This window comes from Carcharhinus amblyrhynchos, chromosome 27 (assembly GCF_965287045.1).
Source record: "Carcharhinus amblyrhynchos chromosome 27, sCarAmb.v2.hapA, whole genome shotgun sequence".
NCBI lineage: Eukaryota > Metazoa > Chordata > Chondrichthyes > Carcharhiniformes > Carcharhinidae > Carcharhinus > Carcharhinus amblyrhynchos.
This window is the reverse complement of record NC_137350.1, coordinates 35,256,573-35,277,891: the sequence shown is the minus strand read 5'-3', so window position 1 is coordinate 35,277,891 and position 21,319 is coordinate 35,256,573. Positions and strand designations below refer to the sequence as shown.

The 21,319-nt window shown below is 42.2% G+C and overlaps 1 protein-coding gene across 1 annotated transcript; it reads left to right on the top strand.

The window, feature by feature from the left end:
• The first annotated feature begins 5,220 nt into the window (after positions 1-5,220).
• psmb3 (proteasome 20S subunit beta 3) lies at positions 5,221-18,593 on the top strand. Its single transcript, XM_080213867.1, has 6 exons — positions 5,221-5,363; positions 8,196-8,380; positions 12,882-12,989; positions 13,639-13,816; positions 15,429-15,523; positions 18,328-18,593. The coding sequence occupies exons 1-6, from the start codon at positions 5,361-5,363 to the stop codon at positions 18,374-18,376; spliced, it is 618 nt and encodes a 205-aa protein (XP_080069993.1). The 5' UTR covers positions 5,221-5,360; the 3' UTR covers positions 18,377-18,593.
• Positions 18,594-21,319: the final 2,726 nt, after the last annotated feature.

The following is a 21,319-nucleotide window of genomic DNA, read 5'->3' as shown; positions in this document are numbered from 1 at the left end:
CACACATGTTGTGATCTGAGAACATGATCATACATTGTTATTCGCAATATTTGTGGTCACAGATTACGTGATGTAGGAAGAGATGCCCCTTCCACCCGGCTACAGCACTTCAACAGCCGTGACTGGGTTCTGCTACATCATGTTTTGCATCTATTTCAGGAGCTGCAACTGGAGCTATGACAGCGGCGGGGGTAGGGGGGGGGGGAGGTGGGGAGGTGGTTCTGACACACAAATATTTTCTATTATGCGTATTGTTTCAGGCAGACACTTTAATGGAATCCAGAAAATCCCAGTCTTCCCGGGCTCAAAGCAGTCAGAAAGAACAGCACTCCATACATTGGAAAGGTGCAAACTCCAACCTCAGACCTTGGATAAAAGTGTACAATTTCATATATCCCAAATACGGCTTGAATATGTTAAACAAAATGCAGACAACACGGCATAGTTTGTGCACATCCTTAGGAATGCCATTTGCTGCTATGGGAATTCGTGCCTGCGCCGTGCATTGAAAAACCAGCTAAAATACATTCACGAATCTAAAATAAGAAAATATCGAATGGTTATACGGAACCGTCAACATTTTATGCTGAGGAGTACCCACCCTGCTCTAAGTAATGTCGAGAACGGGGCAAAGATGTGTCACGCCTATGAAGATTTTTAAAAAATCTGCAAGGCTTCCCAAATTGGTCAGCCAATTCAATTTGTTGACAGATTAGAAGCCCTAAGGGCAGAGAATAGTCCTTTAATAATTTGAGTCGAAAAATTTAACGTCGCGCACAAATAGACTCTAATTTACTTTGCGAGAAGTATTGGAATTTAACACTGACATTTTCCGAGGTTTGGGCAGTAAACCCATTTCTGATTCCTCTCTGCCCAATGAAAAGCAATAATTGGTCTAAAGGACGCCTGGTCTTGATTATTGAGGGGACCTCACACAATGATTTCCAACTAAGACACCAAGGTGACCCGGGACTTTTTCACAATGTTTAAATAACACGCCTACCAGGCTGGTGTCTGGGTTCGAGCTCCTTTGCATCAGTATGAATCAGCTGGCACCGTTCCAATTGTTTTCTATGGAGCTGTTAATCTAATACTCGGGACGTCATCTGGCGATGAGGGCGACCTGAGTTTCAGATTTTCTATTCGTTTCTCGGAGTACCGTAGGTTATATACTTCCAGGTGTCCAACACTGAGACGGGATTGTCAAAGCGGATGCTGGAAATCTCAATCAACAGGAAATTCTGGAAAACCCCAGCAGGTCTGGCAACATCTGTGGAGAGAGAATTTTCCAATCTGGATGACTTTTCGGAATAGCCTGACGAAGGGCCACCTGGGCTGGAAACGTTGGCTCTATTCTCTCTCCACTGATGCTGTCAGACCTGCTAAGATTTTCCAGCATTTTCTGTCGTTGTTTCAGATTCCAGCTTCGGCAGTATTTTGCCTTTATTTCCTCCACTCTCCTTTCCTTCAACCTCTTGGCTACTGGGCACTTGGGAGTGTTCTTTGGCGTTAACGTTGATTTTAGCGGCAAATGTTGTGTTAAGGTTAGAATCAACAAAAAGGACAATCTTAAGTCAGGACTTGTGAAACTATCCAGACAGGATAGTGGGACGTGTTTAGCGATCGGGCTGATTTTCACTTGGGACTGGTTTTAGCATAAAAGGGTACTATTTTGGGGCTATGGCTGAGTGAAACAATAGCACTTTTTTTGGCAACACATTGGAAAGCGGCTGCCACTGTCAACAGTCCCTATTTTTTAATGACGGTCTAAAATACGTTCAGAACCTGAAGCCTCTAAATGCCCGCAGCAATGTTTGACCTCACTGTTCCGCTGATGCATAAATTCGCTTGACAAATGTTATGATTCTTAGCTCCCACTTTTGCTTTCTGGGGGGTTGCGACTAAATGTGATTCCCTTCTACTGTACTGTACCACACACAACTTTCAATTCTTGTAAATCATACTCGCTGGGGACTTGGGAAATGTGATTTACGTCGCTTGGTAGACAGAGCAAAGGGAAGGAAAAACATCTGTACAGGAAGCGTACTCAAAGTAACATTTGGAATCAAAATAAGTGGTCAAGAGATCCTAGTTATTTTGTGGACAGATTATTTATCTGTAGTTTCGAATGTTCAGCCAAACAGTGCAGTCTGTGGAGTTCTCCCAACTATTGCAATGTGGGCTTCACCGACCTTGTAAAGCGACGCATCGATCCCTCGGTACAAATTAATGGCAAGAATATGCAAGCACTGAATTGGGCCAACAAATATTACACGCGTGTACCTGCATTCAGCAATCTGGCTCTCAACCGGGACTAGGAATCCTGTGATTTAACCATACATTGTAAAATAAAAATCATTGTACACATTCCTGGTAAAATTAGAAAGGCGTCACGATTATCTGGGGGGTCTTACGGTTTCCCTTTTGAAATGTAGTTGGCGCATATGTTGTCGATACTTAAACAAGTCGCCACAGTGACATCTATCTACCATCCCATTCCCAGTGACAGCATTTGTAAAGATGCACTCCAAAATGAGTTCTTGTCGGTAAAGCGGCAACAGAAACCGAATATAACATTTCAGGGTGATGATACATCTTGTATGTAACCACGATCACCTGTAACCTGATGTCAAGAAGTAGAAGAGGTTATAGAACCATTCTAAAAATTACTTTTTAACAAGCTGCATGACACTTTTTTTAGAAGGCACGTATATTTTGTTTTAACTATTAAGATTTTATTGACAAACTAGAATATTCAGTTTGATAGAAAATCTGCCTCCAGCATATTTTTGTTGGACTTGAATTCTATTTCTTCTGGCAAAATGATATTTATTGCATATAAGACCAGCGCAGCAAACACTTGTGTCGCTGTATTTAACGGTCTGAACACCCTGATGGCAAGATTAGATTAATGGCTGTCGGTTATCCTTTTAACCAATTTAACACGGCGTCGGTAAAGCCACAAATGATATACTAAACTATTATGAATCACAGAAATTGCTTGGGGTCCTAATTTCATCTAGATTCAGTGCAGTATGAAATAATCCAGATAATAGGTAAAACAGATGTTTCGATACTATGCCGGAATGTGTTAACGAGTAAGGTTCCAGTTAGTATCATTTCTGCTCCCAAGTACTTGCCTCCACAAATCTTAATCCTCCTCCCGCCCCCCCCCCCCCCACCCCCCAAAGAAAGCAGAGTCAAGGTTAGATTAGTTCTATCCTTTGACACAAATTACGCTCCCTACTAAACTTAGTAACGAAAACTAATACCACAGTCAGGACATATGAACTTCTTTCCAAAGTATGTTCCCGTAAGTAGGCCTAACACTGTCACCTGGGATTAAACTCATGACCTTCCTTCCATTTCCCTGGTGGACGGCATTTCCAGTCCTTACCCGACTCACCAGAAACATGTTGTTGCCCACGTTGTGATGCCTGATTTTTTTGTCTTTTAGCATCAGACCTTGCCTGTACACAATTTTGAAGCTTGCTTACAGGAATTTAAGGTCAATAGCTACCCTGCCAGGTGAAATTCCGCCAAATCTCTAAATTCCTGCAGTTTCTGGAATAAAAGTGAATCTTCCTCAAAGGTAAAGCATCGCTTGACAGTCATAGAATCAAAGCCTCTTTGATACAAGTCTGTATCAAGAGGTGATTGACAAGAGGTGATTTCATTTCAACATAAACTGCTCAAATGAAAGGGTTTCTTTGTGGATTATTCTCACCCATGTGCTTTTTGAATTATAACTAATAATGAATAACTAATGAATTATTAATTTTCCGTGTATATACATGTACAGTTTATATTGGGGCAGTCGAGATAAGCAAGTTCCTGGGCTAAGGGTAAATTCCACCGTGCACCTTGACTGGTTTGCATCATTTAGAGATTAGCAGTCAAACTGAAAATCAGTTTCTAAGAGTGAACTAGAATTTATTTCAATGCTAAAGTCATATTAGACGTGATTTCTGGTAATTATGTTACTAATTATATTATAGCAACTGCACATTGTTAACCAGTCGATTTGATGTTTTTAACTGATACCAGAAAACTATAACACTTGCTCTGAATACCTACTGAGTAAATATTGTAGATTATGTTTAACGTGGTTTGGCGTTATATTTCATGCCCGGTTTTGCTGAGACCGAATTGCTACGTTTCGTAACTAAATCCAGTCACATTGTTCTAGAGTATTTAACCCTGGTTATTCATCAAAAAATGTGTTATTAGAGAGTGAATCAGCATATGCATTGGGAGCATGCAGTGACCCTTGTCTGATCTATTTACTCTCTCGCCGAAATTAAGCGTTAGATGTGTGATTAATCCACGCAGCACAAACAATTGTTTTTTTCTTACAAGATGCACATCTCCTAGTCTTAATGAAACGTATAGGTTCTTTTAAAATAATTCAGATTGTCGCTACCGGCGGGAAGGATGCACAGCGAGCCTTTCTCTGCCGTTTAAAACGCTCTACAGCAATCACAGAGACAGCTGGTGTGCCATGGTCTACAACACATCAGTGTACATGATCTGCACACCATTTTTTAAAGATTACTACAACAATGGACAAGTCCTTCTGAATATGGCTATGAAAATATTACTTGAAAATGTTGACTGCATTCACCTGATGGTTTTTTTTAGACTTCCAAACAGATTAAATCAGTCATGCTTCCTTCCCCAAAATAATTGGGGTGTGGGAGGTTGGTTTTGTAGGAATTCCCTTTGCCCGCTATATCAGATGGTTCCCATTAATATAACTTTTGGTTGGGGAGTTGTTGCATCTAAGGTTCTCGATTTGCTGAATTTTTTGTTAGAATTAATGTCCTTTCTAAAAAAAACTAAATCCACATTTCATTGCATGTGATTTGGTGCAAATTTTATTCTTTTTAATAAACAAAGGCCCTCTGCGCATTGTAAGAGTAACATTTTGCCCAATTGTGTTTTTTTTTCTTCCCTCCCAAGTCACAACATCAGTAATGTTTCTCCTCACACTCCTTTCTCCCTTTGTCCTCCCCTTGCTCTTCCACTTCGGAGTCTTCCACTATCCCGGCATGCTCAGCTGGGCCCGCCCGCATGCCGTGACTGTTCACTTTTCCCCCGGCTCGGCCTCGAGTGCAGCCCAACTCGTTGGTCCCGCTTTATGCTGATCGACGGGCAGATAGACCAATCAAGAAGCCAAACTGGTGGCAGGGAAGCCAATGGTAGCGGTCAGGAGGCGGGACCTCCCGGCGCGCACTGAGATAGGTTGAGCGGCAGGCAGAAACTGGAAGTGGAGATTTTATTTTTAAATTTTTTGGCTCGGAAGTTAGAATAAAACAGCAAAATTCTCCGTCTTTGGGCCTGACTGACAACTAAGCAGAATGGTGAGTGAAAGGAGGGAAAAATATTTCAAAATTTAACTTTTAGTCCTAATCCATATCTGACTTGCACATTGAAATGAGCCAGGCCTAACCTGGTTAATGTGGCCTTTACTTTCCTTTTCAAACCAAGGCTTATTTCACCTTATTTCAGTTTTATTTTAAACATGGAGAAGGTTCGGTTAATTTTATTACAGTTATCAATTGTCTTTTTTCACCCAAAGCTTGTACCAGAGGAATATTCGGCTCCTTTTCTAAGAAGTGAACCATTGATTGCCCATTTACAGTTTTAGCCAGGTCTTTTCCTCAATATTTTGGCGGTCGTTATTCATAACAATGCTAAAATTTCCTTTAACGTTCCAATCATTATTCATTTTAGCTTAAGATGTGTTCCTTCAGAATGTTAGGATCTTGTCTATACCCAGTTACTTCCTCTATATTAGTTCACTTGCGTTTTCATAGAAACTCTACAGTGAAGAAGGAGGCTATTCTGCCCATCGACTCTGCACCTACAACAATCCTACACCAGGCCATATCCCCACAACTCCACACATTTACCCCACTAATCCCTCTAACCTACGCATTCTCGGACACTAAGGGGCAATTTAGTATGGCCAACAAACCTAACCCACACATCTCTCGGACTGTGGGAGGAAACCAGAGCGTTTGGAGGAAACCCACGCAGACACAAGGAGAATGTGCAAACTTCACACAGACAGTGACCCAAGCTGAGAATCGAACCCGGATCCCTGGAGCTGTGAGGCAGCATTGTTAACCACTGTGCCACTTTGCTGCCCATTTTGCAGTCTGACAAATTTTCTGATATTCTGTTTTTTTTCACTAATTTACTGTTTTTTTTCAGATTTGTGTAAATTTGCATGGCTTCTTGAGGGAGATGTGCCCTTTATATGACATAATACTGTCTGCCTGTAACATAGTGAAATACAGGCCGAGTTTCTCTGATCTATCCGTGTTACTGAAGTCTCTCATCCTTTTTTTTGTAAATTTTTTCTGCACATTCTGTAATGCCTTTCGTTCCTTCCTAAAGTGTGATGCCCAGAAATGGGCGCCACGGTCCAGTTGAGGTCAAACCAGAATTTTACAAAAGTTCACCATAATTCCCTTCCAAGTTTTTGCTTATGAAGCCTACGATGCCATGTGCTTTGCTAAACACTTTCTCAACCTGCCCCATTAACTTCAGTGATTTGTGCACATATTTCCCGGACCCTCTGCTCCTACATTCTCGTAATTAATGCTGTAGTGTTCTGGTCCTGCAGATGAATGAATTAAAAAAAACTTATAATGTAGAATTACTTGTGTACTTGATGCATAAGTGAGTTCATTAAGCTGTACTCTTGTCATTTCTACAATTTCAGTACCTTAATTTTTTTGCAACCCATTATTTTATAGGTTTTCAAATTAGCAAGCACAATTTCATTGCAGCAAAAATCTTGCCCAGAAAATCATTTTATTTTAACATTTTGATTTTCTGTGAGATTCAAACTTCCTTGATATCAATCTCACTGAACCATAATATATGATATTTGGCACATATGAGAATAAGTATCAAATTAGTTTTACTATATTTAAATCAGCGTACTCCTGCATAATTGTTTCTACATTCAGTTATGTTGTGAAAGATGTAGAATTGACTGCAATGTCCGTAGACTTTTTAATAGATTTGGTGCAACAAACTGTTGCTACATGAAAGAAATATCTCAAATCCAATGTTTTTCTATATTCTGATTAAGTCAATATGTTTTAATGTTGTAGCAATAAGGTTGTTTTTGAGATTTGAGAAAGCACAAATTTAAATTGTTACCATCACAAACACAGCCAGTGATTGCCCAATAAGCACTGACAATCCTCTTGTTATTCAGCTCAAAATTCTCTCGTGGGGCAAAAGGTTGAAACCTATACTTGTTTTTCTGGTTGATTATCCAATTGAGATGTTAAACAGTCTGAAAATTTCACATAGTGGGAACACCACTACCTGCAAGTTTCCCTCCAAGTCACACACCATCCTGACTTGGAAATATATTGGGCCGTTCCTTTATAGTCGCTGGGTCAAAATCCTGGAATTTCCTCCCTAACAGAATTGTGGGTCAACTCGCAGCACATGGACTGCAGCAATTCAAGAAGGCAGCTCACCACCATCTTAAGGGCAACTAGAGTTGGGCAGTAAATACTGGCCAGCCAGTGACGCCCATGTCCCACGAATGAATAAAAATAAATACCAATCTGAATAACAGAGTGGCTAAGAAATAACTTGCTCACATTGGTGATCTGAGGTGTGAATCATAGAATAGAATCCCTGCAGTGCAGAAGTAGGCCATTTGGCTCATCGAGTTTGCACCGATCACAATTCCACCCAGGTCCTATTCCTGTAACCCCACATATTTACTCTGCGAATCCTCCTGACACCAAGGTCAATTTAATATGGCCAATCAATCTAGCCTGCACATCTTTGGCCTGTGGGAGGAAACCGGAGCACCCGGAGGAAACCCATGCAAACATGGGGAGAATGTGCAAACTCCACACAAACAGTGACCCGAGGCTGGAATTGAACCTGGGTCCCTGGTGCTGTGCCCTTTTTGTTTTAATATATTTTCATGTAAATATTTTGTCAGGGAGAGTAATGCATGAAACTATCTCTGCTGGATTTTATTAAAAAATCATCTGTAATGTCTCAGAAATCATAATGTTCAGGGAAGTGCTCTTTGAATTGCAGTTTTTCAGTTTTTCCTCTATCATTATTCACAATTGTGTTGATATGTCGTCAGTCATATTGAGTGCTGTAGGGGTTTCTAACTTGCACTTTTATCGCTCTTCTCTCAGTCGCACATGGCATATAACGGTGGGGCTGTCATGGCCATGAGGGGTAAAGATTGTGTGGCAATCGCAGCTGACAGACGGTTTGGAATTCAGGCACAGCTGGTGACGACTGACTTCCAGAAAATTTTTCCAATGGGCGAGAGGTTATTTATTGGACTGGCTGGTCTTGGCACAGATGTACAGACGGTGTAAGTACACTGAACGAGGTTGGCTTTGTTTGATGTCTGACTGAGGGTAAGGTTCCCTCGGTTAGACAGCATTGTAGAATTTGGATTAACCAGTTCAGCTCCACCTTCAGTTATTCATTTCAACAAAGGATAAATGAACCAGTCTGATTGGAAAGTGCCAGGGTTTATTCTCAGTTCTGATTTTTTTTTAATCTGTGAATTAGCACTGCAAATGACCAGAATGACCCTGGACTAGCAAGGGATACACCTTTTCTTGATTCCAATAGCGAACTAGGAATAGGCCTGCTCTGCTATGGCTGGTCGCCAGCTACATGCTTGCCCCCCTCCGTTACCCCCGACTCCCTTATCTATCAAAAATCTGTCTAACTCTGTCTTGAATAAATAAGCTGCCTCCATGCTTTAAGAAGAAGAGAATAAGGGAGGGGGGCAGTTTAGATCAGAGTTGAGGAGGAACTTCATTCAAAGGGTGGTGAATTTCTGGAATTCTCTGCCATTAAAGTGGTGGAGGCTACCTCGCTAAATATATTTAAGTCACGGGTAGATAGGTTTTTGATAGACAGAGGAATTAAGGGTTATGGGGAGAAAGCGGGAAAGTGGAACTGATCCACTTCAGATCAACCATGATCTTATTGAATGGCGGGGCAGGCTCCTATTTCTTATGTTCTTATGAATTCCACAGATTAATGATCCTCAGAGAAAAAAAATCTCCTCATCTCTGTATTAAAAGGAAGACTGTTTATTCTTGAACGGTGGCCCTCATGGTATCTACCTTATAAGTTTCCCCATGATCTTGCACCAATATCAACACCTCTCATTCTTCTAAACTCCAATGGGTATAAGATCAACCTCCCCATCCTTCCTTCATAGTATAAGTTCTTCACAGGAGGCAGCCAATTAACCCTCTTCTGACCTGCTTCTTATTATAATCTTTTTTCAAATGAGATGTGATCTCACCAAGGCCCTGTAAAACTTTCCCATTTTTCTAGTCTTCCTCGCAAAGTGGAACAATTTCCTGCACCTGCCAAATTTTTGCTCACTCACTTTATCTGTCTATATCCCATTGTAGATTCATTACCTCCTCTTTGTAATGTACTTTCTTGCCTATCTTGGCAAGTAATGGTTTACCTCATTGGGCTAGACAGCTTTTTTTTGTATTTATTAGTCACAAGCAAGGCTTACATTAACACTGCAATGAAGTTACTGTGAAATTCCCCTAGTCGCCACGTTTTGGCACCTGTTTGGGTGAATGCACCCTAACCAGCACGTCTTTCCGAATGTGGGAGGAAACCAGTGCACCCGGAAGAAACACGCGCAGACAGGGGGAGAGCGTGCAAGCTCCACGCAGACAGGGGGAGAGCGTGCAAGCTCCACACAGATGGTGACCCAATCCGGGAATCAAGCCCGTCCCTGCCGCTGTGAAGCAGCAGTGCAAACCACTGTGCTGCCCCATGATGGCACAGCTTGTTTGTAATGCAGAAAATTGTCAACAACATGTGTTCAGTTCTTTTAGGGTGACACGGTGGCACAGTGGTTAGCTCTGCTGCCTCACAGTGCCAGGGGACCTGGGCTTGATTCTTGGCTTGGGTCACTGTCTGTGCAGAGTCTGTATGTTCTCCCCATGTCTGCATGGGTTTCCTCCCACAGTCCAAAAGACGTGCTGGTTATGTGCATTGCTAAATTCTCCCTCCATGTACCTGAACAAGCACTGGAGTGTGGCGACTAGGGGTTTTCACAGTAACTTCATTGGAGTGTTAATGTTCGCTTACTTGTGACAATAATAAATAAACTTTAATCCTGGCATTATCAGCCACTTTACATTCGGTCCCGTTATCCAAGTCGCTGATAAAGATTGTAAACAGCTGAGGTTCTGGCACTGATCCATGTGGCACTCCACTAGTTATGACTGGCCATAAAAGACCCGATTTATCCCTACTCTCTGCTTCCTGTTAGTTAACTAATCCTTTATCCATACTCCTATGTTGCTCCTGACACCATGTGCTCTGATCTTATGAAGCAACCTTTATGTGGCATCTTATTAGATGCCTTTTGGAAATCCAAATACACTCCATCAGGCTCCCCTTTATCCACCTGGCTTGTTACTTCCTTAATAATAGATTCTACCAATTTTCCTGTGACAGGTGTTAGGCTTTCCTGCTTTCTGGCTCCCTATTCTTGAGTAAATGTGCACATTTGCTAATTTCCAAACTGCTTGACCGCTTCCAGAATCTAAGAAAGTTTGGAAGATTATAACCAATGCCTCCACTATCTTTTTAGCCACTCTTAAGACTGGTCCTGGTGGCCTGTCTGCCTTTGGTTCCAATAGTTTTCCCAGCACTTTTCCCCTGGAATTGGTGATTGTTTTAAGTTCCCCCTTCCTGTTCTCCTCTTCATTTTCTGGTATCTTTGGGAAGTTTTCTAAATCTTCTGCAGTTAAGACAAACACAAAATACCTGCTCAAAGCAAAGAGAGTAAAATTGACCCATGTCCCTGCTCCTGGTTGCAGTGTGTCATCCCATTTTGCACAAGTGCACTTTTTAAAGTGAACTTTACTTGAGAACTAGCCCAAGTTTGACTGTGGGTACCTTCTCTATCACCCAGCAGTGGTGGAGTTGCAATTCGGCACTTGCTTTCAAAGCCAGCCTGACATTAACGCATTCTTGGCTGAGACAGCAGAGTGCAACTGGTACCTGTAGAGCCATACCTCATCTTTCTTCGTAAGATGTGGATGTTGCTGGAAAGGCTGGCATTTAAGTTGCAATTGCAAAACTGTGGGGCTTATTGGTATACTTCAGATGCCAGTTAAGAGTCCAGCACAATGGTGAGAAATTAGGAACATGAGTAAGTCAGCACAGTGGTCAGCACTGCTGCCTCACAGCACTAGGGGCCCAGGTTCGATTCCCGGCTTAGGCCACTGTCTGTGCGGAGTCTGCACATTCTCCCTATGTCTGTGTGGGTTTCCCCTGGGTGCTCCAGTTTCCTCCCACAGTCCAAAAGGTGTGCTGGTTAGGAGGATTGGCCATGCTAAATTATCCCTCAACCTACCCAAACAGGCGCCAGAGTATGTCAAGTAGGGGATTTTCACAGTAGTTTCATTGCAGTGTTAACATGAGTCTATTTATGATGAACAAATAAGTTTTTAAAAAAAAGCCATTGGGCCCATTGAACCTGTTCTGCCACAATTCAAAAGGACATGGCTGATGTGTATCATAACTACATCCACCCAATAAATTGCTTTCATTTAGGTTTAGTTTCTACTTTATTTTAGTTAATGCACCAATATATTTTGCGTATGAATAAACCATCACTTAGTTTCTCTTATCCAAAATGTTCTTGAAAGTATTTTTGGTTTTAAAAGATTACAGGACCATCTTCTGCAGCAAGAGTCTTATCAAAGAAAAATTGATACTGAACCCAAGGAGAAGATTAGCAAGGGGTGTCTGAAAGCTTGGTTAAAGAAATAGATTTTGAGGAGGAGTTTAAAGAGAGTGGTAGAGAAATGGAAGATGTGTTAAAGAGAGGTTTCTAGAGCTTACTAGCTAGAGAGCTGGAAGGCTCAGCCAGAAGTGGAGGGAATGGGAGTTGGAAGATCACAGAGGAGCTAAAAAGCATGAGGGAGCATCCTTCTGGTGCAACTCTGTGTCGTAGAGGTTTACAGCATGGAAACAGGCCCATCGGCCCAATTTATCCATGCTGCTTTTTTTTAAAATCATTAAGCTAGTCCCAATTGCCCACATTTGGCCCAAATCCCTCTATACCCATCTTACCCATATAACTGTCTAAATGCTTTTAAAAGACACTATTGTACCCACCACTACTACCTCTGGCAGCTTATTCCAGACACTCCTCACCCGCTGAATGAAAAAAGTGCCCCTTTTATATCTCTCCTCTCTCTTAAACCTATGCCCTCTAATTTTAGACCCCCCTATCTTTGGGAAAAAATATTGACTATCTAACTGATCTAGGCCCGTCATTATTTTATAGATCTTTAGAATATCACCCCTAAGCCTCCTGTGCTCCAGAGAAAAAAGTTTATCCAGCCTCTCCTTATAACTCAAACCATTAAGTCGCGATAGTGTCCTAGTAAACCTTTTCTTCACTCTTTCTGGTTAAATAATATCCTCTATATAATATATAGCTCTGTACCTTCATAGAAATTCTTAAACTAGATGATGCTATTTTTGGTCTTTTTACAATCCAGACAAGCTCTGGCAGTGTTGACGATGCTACTCAAGTAGCTCCATTTATCTTAATGACATTTGCAGTCTTGGACCAGACCTGAGAGTTAATTCAGAGTCTCCCAAAAGGCTACTAGCTAACAAGCTATGTAACTGAGTTTACACAGAGCTTGTTTCTCTCACTTCTGGATTTCAGATTCACCCGCCAGATGCCACAATATTTAGTGCATGCTTTTCCAACTTCCTGAAGGTGAATCGAGTACTGGTGTCCTTTGTGAGTTGAAGTAGTCCACCATGTTAATGCTGATTCCCATTTTATTTTCTAGTTCACAGCGTCTCAAATTCAGGTTGAACTTGTACGAATTGAAAGAAGGAAGACAAATCAAACCAAAAACATTTATGAGCATGGTCTCAAATCTTCTTTATGAGCGACGGTAGGTTAAGTACTCCCAAATATTTGGCCTTGTATGGTATGATATTGTCTGATTCTCAAATGTGAAGTTGCATTGTAAATAACACACACACACACACACACACACACACACACACACGTGGTTAGAATTTACCATTGTGCGACCTCCTCTTTATTGGGTGTGAGATTTTTTTAGGCATCTTAGCTTAGCAGAAAAGGGCCTATTGTGGCCTGAAAAGTGGGGTGCGAGTTGCCATTGTGGTGCTTTGAGGGCAGGAGGGGGAAGGAGGAGAACGGGGGAGGGAAGAGAAAGGGGGGAGTGGGGAGCAGCAGTGGGGGAGGAGGGAGGGGAGTAGTGCTGAGCTATATTACTATGGGTCTGGCATGAGGTGCTACAACTGCCTGCCAATCTTTTTGGCAAATTGAACAAACTGAGGGACGATATAAAAAGAGGCAGCCCCTTAGTGGGGGGGGGTGTCAGGGGGAAGAGTCGACACCACCCAAATACCACTGCCTGTCTGAGTCAGGAAGTTTAAATATACAAATCAGGGTCCTTTGTCATTCACCATGCTCCAGTTGTGACTTACTGCTGGGTGAAGCCTGCATCTCAAACTCCCTCCGCCTAGTTGATTTCTGTGCTATGTTCTCACCATTACTTTCAACCTTTCCAGATTTGGCCCATACTACGTTGAACCAGTGATTGCAGGTCTTGATCCAAAAACATATCAACCGTTTATTTGTTCACTTGACTTAATTGGCTGCCCAATGGAGACTGAAGACTTTGTGGTGAGCGGAACATGTTCTGAGCAAATGTACGGCATGTGCGAGTCCCTTTGGGAACCAGATATGGTGAGTGCTTCCTTCACCCTGTCCTAAGGCTTTGATACGTTGACCTTTTGGTTACCTGGGTAAATCCAAATTATGCTGGTTTATTCACTTCTTTAAAAAAAACACAATTTCTATTCCTTTGATTCCAACATGACCTGCGCCTGGAAACATATAAGGAACTGATGTGGATCCGATTCTGAAACAGCAATAATTTGTTCAGTTGCAGCTGTGTGGTTTGCTCTCTGTTATATCCTGCTTTTTTTTAGAAAAGGATTAATTGATAACAAGCCTCCATGATTAACTGGGGCATCCCCTAATAATAGGTGCTTTAAATTTAGCACAAAAATGATTATCAAAGGGCTAAGCTGGCACTGAATTGTTTCCTGCAGCAAGAATCTTGACAGCTGCTGAAAATATGTGCTAGAATCCTTTTCTGTAAATTCATTTTCCTGTTTCCCCAGCCCAATGCTCTCTGCTGAGAGTGATCTACACTGAGGTACAGTTCAACTGATCTTTACAGCACCTCACCGAAATGGCCATCCTAATCATAGAATCGTAGAAACCCTACAGTACAGAAAGAAGCCACTTGGCCCATCAAGTCTGCACTGACCACAATCTTGCCCAGGTTCTATCCCTATATCCCCACATATTTACCTCACTAATCCCTCTAACCTACGCATCTCAGGACAATTTTTAGCATGGCCAATCAACCTAACCCGCACATCCTTGGACTGTGGGAGGAAACCAGAGCACCCGGAGGAAACCCATGCAGACACGAGGAGAATGTGCAAACTCCACACAGACAGTGACCCAGGCCAAGAATTGAACCCAGGCCCATGGAGCTGTGAAGCAGCAGTGCTAACCACTGTGCTACCGTGCTGTCCCCCCTTGTGTAAACCCAGACAGTCAATGTTGACAGGTCATACACTTGTCCTAAATTTGAACCAGTTACCTGCCCTCTAATATTTACACACCTGTAAGGCCACTAGATAGAATTGAAATCTTAGTTGGCTCCTCAACCCCACACGCACCCACCAAACCAGGAGCATTGAGACAATAGTAACTCCCCTAATAGCAGTTCGGCTAACTCCATACAGATCCCGGATCTAGCCCGAGGCTTTCCTGAATGGTATGGTTCAATGGCACATCGGGTAGAGTGTGTTACTGCTTCAGCCAGCCTGTACTGTGGACTTTCTACATATAATGCAAGGGTGCATGACTTGCTGTGACCCTGAACCTTTACTCTGGGCAGCACCAAGAGACATGAGAAGATCTTCCAAGGGGATTGTGTACCCTGCATTCTGACATCCTGTTATTTTCATTGTCTCTTTGCAGCAAATGAAATGCACCATTCACGAAACAAAAAGTTGTATTTGTACAACAGCATTCATGGCCTAAGATAAAGGCAAAATACTGTGGATTCTGGTATCTGAAACAAAATGATGGGAAATCTCAGCAGGTTTGACAACATCTGTGGAGAGCAAATAGAGATAATGCTTTTATGATCCTGTCTCAGAACGTTGGCTCTATTCTCTGTCCACAGACACTGTCAGACCTGCTGAGAATATCCAGCATGTTCGTTTCAGCAGTCATGTTCTGTTGCTAACATGCCAAATGAATGTTTGTATTTCAGGAACCAGAAGATCTGTTTGAAACGATATCTCAGGCTATGCTGAATGCAGTGGATAGAGACGCTGTATCTGGCATGGGTGTCATTGTTCATATCATGTAAGTTTGCAACACTTTTGCACTTGGCAGTTTCAGCCTTTCTGTAAGCACACTTCTTTTGTGCTGGTTGAATACAGACTCGATGGGCCAAATGGCCTCCATCCCCACTATAGGATTCTATAATACAGTCACAAAATAGAAGGTTTGTGACTGTTACAGTGATGGAGGAAGGAAGTGTCAGTGTGTATCAAGCAGTGAATGTTACCAAGGTAGTTACACCTCAGAGGTGCTGGAAGGTAGTTCTGGTACAAAATCAATCCATTTGATACTGTAGGTGATGAAGAGAGGGTTCGATTCATATCCATGAGTGGGCTGGCTTGATAAATGATCATGACTTAACCAAAAACAAGTTTGAGTTTGTGCCACAGTGCGATAGATTTATGTCCAATAGCTCTTGCATTGCACTTTGTTATTGCAGATTACGTTCAATAAACTGATTCCTAGGATGATGGGATTCTCCTGTGAGGGAAGATTGAGCAGACCAGACCTATATTCTCTAGAGTTTCAAAGAATGAGAGTTGATCTCGTTGAAGCATAACAGATGCTGGGACGATATTTTCCCTAGATGGGGAGTCTCAACACCATGGGTTACAGTCTCAGCATAAGTGGATGATCATATAGGATGGAAATGATATGAAATTTCTTCAAAAGCCAGAATTTTCCTGGCCTCATGGTTGTGGGCATGGAAACCACACAGTGGTTAGCACTGGTGCTTCACAGCGCCAGGGACCTAGCTTTGATTCCTGGCCTTGGGTCACTGTCTGTGCAGAGACTGCACGTTCTCCCTGTGTCCGCGTGGGTTTCCTCCCATAATGCAAATGATGTGCTGGTTAGGGGCATTGACCATGCTAAATTTTCCCTCCATATACCAAGACAGAAGCCAGAGTATGCTGACTAGGGGATTTCCACAATAACCTCATTGCAGTGTTGATGTAAGCCCACTTATAACACAAATAAATAAACTTTAATGGGACAACAAGTGTGAGAATATCCAATTCAGACTCACCTTGGGAAAGCTTGTGTTGGCAAGTGCAGGCTTGGGACCCCTTTTTAAGTCTCAACATTGGGGTTCCGAAGTAGGCAGAAAAACCCACCCTGGGGTTGTAGACCTTTTGGAATTCTGTCGTGGTGAGCTGTGACTGTTCAATCAGAACTGAGATCAATAGAATTTTAGACATTAAGGAATATGTGGACAGAGTGGGAGAACAAAGACGAGTCATGATCTTGAGTGATAGAGAAAGGTTGAATGGCTTCATTTGTCTAATAATAAATTAAAATGAAAGTAAATTTCATTAATGCAGGCTGGATCATCTCACTATAAAATTGTTTGTTCACAATATTATCTTAATTGTGATATTGACCGTCAAATGTAAAGTCAGTCATTCCAAAGAGGTATTATGCCTGGTCTCTGTCCAATTCAGGAGAGAGATAATCATTTCAATTGAGCTGAGCTGCCAGCAGTCTAACTGTACTTGCTGGAGCAACAATCTACGCAACTGAGCATTTGTAGCATTACTCAGGAGGAATGAGAGTGGCTGTACATTGACTTCCATGGAATGATACTGAATGGAAGTAGGCCATTTGGCCCATTTTGCCTGTGCGCCACCTCTGAAGCAGCAAGCCAAGCTGGTTCCACTACCCTGCTGTTTCCCATAGCCCTTGTCCTTTTCAAAAAAAAATACATCCAGTTCCATGTTGAATATTAAATCCACTATCCAGATCGAACCTGACTTTACTACCGGAAGGACGTGGAGACTCTGGAGAGAGTGCAGAGGAGGTTTACCAGGATGTTGCCTGGTATGGAAGGACTGGGGTATGAGTAAAGATTGAAGAAATTGGGGCTCTTTTCCCTTGAAAGATGCCGACTGAGGGGGAATCTAATAGAGGTATATAAGATTATGAAGGGTATAAATAGAGTAAACAGAGGTAAGCTATTTCCTATGATAGAGACACATAGGACAAGGGGCCATGGACTCAAGGTGAGGGGGGAGAGGTACAACACAGATATTAGAGGGAGGTTTTTCACACAGAGGGTAGTGGGGGTATGGAATGCTCTGCCAAGTAAGGTGGTGGAGGCAAACACGCTAGAGTCGTTTAAGAGTAACTTAGACAAGCACATGAGTGGGTTGGAGATGGGTGGAGATAGGAGATTGTTTTAAATAAGGGTCATTAGCATTGGGGCATCCCTGGTAAGGTAAATGGATATGGTACAATAATAATGTTTGTTTTTCCTTTTCATTCACAGGTTTTAAGTTGGTCCGCCTTGTGTCCAATGAGGGGCATACATGCGATGGGTCGTACTGGGCCTGCTCTTGGTTGTTCGAGATTGGCCTAGTGCTTCATGTCGTTAGTGTGTGCCTAAACTGGACAAGATACTGGGCAAGACGACAGCTCAGTGACTATCACTGATTGCTGTGCGGACACATGGATTTGGGCCGGTGTCTGTGGGAGTTTGCGCATTCTCCCTGTGCTTGCTTGGGTTTTCTCCGGGTGCTCCGGTTTCCTCCCACACCCTAAAGATGTGCTGTTAGGCTGATTGGCAGTAATAAATTGTCCCTAAATCAGTTTCCCTCAATCTGGATGGCCATAAAACATTAGACAAGGGTCGTGGGTGGAGAGGGGGAACTGGTGGTGTTGAGATGGTGGTGCGGGCTCGTTGGGCCAAAGGGCCTGTTTCCTGGGCTGTTTTTGTTCTTTGTTTTTAAAAAAACCCTATGTGTGTGTGTGTATATGCAAAGGAAGACCACTACAGCATGGAGGTTTGTTATATTCTATTAGACTGACCTTTGTTTTATTCTTGGCAGTGAAAAAGACAAGGTTACCACCAGGACATTAAAGGCTCGTATGGATTAAAAGCAAAACCACCGCAACAAACTTTGCAATACAACTTACTTGTTTGTGTACTTTTCTGTTCTGAAGCACCTAAAATAGCAAGAAAACGTCAGTCGAGCCAAGATAATTTGAATGGAATAATGTTTAATATTCTATTTGACCTTCATTGTGTCTTCTGTTTATATGATGTAATTAAAATAAACCAGTTGTATAACTGGAAACAATCATTTGCTATTTCTCTTGTCTGCTGAGTGTGTGGTCTGTCATAAGAAGGCATGTTGATATTCGTTTTAGGGAGCATTTTGTCTTGTGGGGGCAGGTTGCGGGGAGAAGGGTGGTTTTGGAAGGGGGAAGAATGATTGGAAAAAGCATTCAAAGATGACCCATACTGGTCTGCGAACACCCAACTTAAAGTTCTAAGAATTCTATCCCATCACAGCTGTACTAGTCTGAGAATGGTTTATCTATTTTTGCAAGCACTTTTTGAATAGTTGTTCCTGTTGTAATGTAGGAAATATAGCAATCAATTTGCAAACAAATGCAATAATAACCATAAAATCCCTACAGTGCAGACTGAGGCCATTTGGCCCATCAAGCCTGCAATGACAATCCCACTCAGACAGGCCCTTGTATAAGTCTCATGTATTTAATCTACTAGTCCCCCTGACACAGTAAGGGGTAATTTACCTTGGCCAATCCACCTAACCCACATATCTTTGGATTGTGGGAGGTAACTGGAGCACCCAGAGAAAATCCATGCAGACGTGGGGACAACATGCAAACTCCACACAGGCAGCCGAGACCTGACTTGAACCCAGTGCTATGCGGCAGAAGTGCTAATTACTATACCAGCATGCTACCCCAAGTATCAGTAAACCAGATAATCTAATTTTAGTGATACAGATTGAGTAATAAATAATGACCACTGCATCACCAAGAACACTCCTGCTCTTCAAAAAAAAACAGCAACGGGGTATTTTATGTCTACTTGAGAGAATGGGCAGGGATTCAGTCTAATTTCTCACTGAAATGCACTTCTCTCTGATTTAAATGGGAGATCACCTCTGAAAATTGAGGCTGGCAAGAAAAGTAGTGGAGGGAACGTGAAAGAAAAATCCCAGGGAAACTTCCTAGGCTCATGGGATCTACTAACCACACCTCAGAATTGCACTGTAATGGGATCTGATCCAGTCGTACTTGGCTGACTGAGTGATAACTGATGTTGGGAGAGTTAACCATCATCCAATTGGACCAGCGTGTTTTTACAAAAACATTTTTTTTTATTTGTAAGCTTTGGTATTACTGCAGCAAGATTAAACACTGCATCACCATGACTCCCAAACATAGCATTACAAGTTATTACAGTCAAACTCTGGTAAATGCATCACTGGTCTAACCAAAAGTCTTACACTTTGTTGATAATTTCCAGTAGGGAACAGGCAAGATTCAAATGTGAATGTATGTGTTGCATCTGAATTCAAAGGAAAATTCTACATGGGTTGCGACTACTTTGGTGGTGTTGAGTGAGATGTGCCACCAACAGAAGCTGGTTAGTTCCTCTAGTTTTCAGGTCCTAATCACAAGAACTTTGATTTTCTTGATGATGGCATTGAGGACTTCTTTTAAACATCTGCAAAAAACCTTGGTGCAAGATCAAAAATGAAGTGAGATTGTATCATATATTTAAGAAAACTGACAGGAAATGTGGAAATTTTAAATTGATTTATGGGATGTGGGTGTGGCATTCATTGCCCATTCCTAGTTGAACTGCTACAATTTGACATGTAGGTACACCCACAATGCCGTTAGGAAGTTCCAGGATTTTGACCCAATGGTAACGAAGGAACCGTGTCTTATTTCCAAGTCAGGATGGCTCGGACGGGATCTTTCAGATGGTGGCGTTCCCAGGTATCTGCTGCTCTTGTTCTAGATGGTAGCAGTCATGGGTTTGGTAAGTGTTGCCTAAGGAATCTTCCTGCAGTACATCTTGTAGATGGCACATACTGTTGCCAATGTGGGTAGGTTGAATGTTTGTGGAAGGGGTAGCAATCATGCTTTGTCCTGGATAGTGCTGAACTTCTTGAGCATTGTTGGGAGTTGCACTCATGCAGGCAAGTGGAGAGTTTTCCACTATACCCTGACCTGTGCCTCGTAGACTATGGACAGGTTTTGAGGAGTCAGGAGGTGGAGTTACTCACTGCAGGATTAGCCTTTGACCTGTTTTGGTAGCCACAATATTTATATGGCTAGTCCAGTTCTGTTTCTGGTCAGTGGTAACTCCCAGGATGTTGAACTTCCTGACTTGCCAAGAAATATGATTCTGGCCCTGTAAAAGTAAGGCAAAAGCATTTATCGTTCATGAGTAGAAACCTTGTGCAAGGTGGAACAAAAGCCATGCAGATCTGGGCAGTGCAACCTACAGACAGTTGGCTTCAACATTGATAGGAATGGAAAAAATACTAAAATTGGGGCCTTCAATCCAGTAGATTAGTTGGAATGAAAACTTTTGATGGATGGCCGCTCCCAGAAAGTACCCATAGATGGACACTGTATTCATGGCCAAACAACCTGCTCTTAGTCACCATCCAAACTTGCACGTGGTCTGTTTGGATAAGGTATGGCCTGTTTGGAGATCAGCTACTATTTGTGGGAATTTTGCATGAGCAACCACAGTGACAGATACAAAAGCAATTTGAGAGAGGTATTGGGGAGGGGAAGGGAGAGGAAGGTTTTTAAAAAGACAAAGAAGTTATGGATTTTTTTAAAAAATGCTCATCCTGCAAACTTTTAAGAAGTTGACAGCAATGCCTCCACATCAGCACCATCTCATTGTATGATCACCCATAGAAAACACCATGAAAATAACCTTCCTTCAAATTGTCCAAATAGAACCCAAGAAATTAACAGATAAGCAGTAATCGGCTGGACTGAAGAATATGAGCTGTTGTTCAGTGAAAGCATTTC

Bases quoted from the DNA above. Each gene is read 5' to 3' on its own strand.
- psmb3 (XM_080213867.1), top strand. The intron at 13,817-15,428 runs GTGAGTGCTTCC...TTTGTATTTCAG, and splicing joins CCCTTTGGGAACCAGATATG to GAACCAGAAGATCTGTTTGA. The intron at 15,524-18,327 runs GTAAGTTTGCAA...TATTCTTGGCAG, and splicing joins GGTGTCATTGTTCATATCAT to TGAAAAAGACAAGGTTACCA.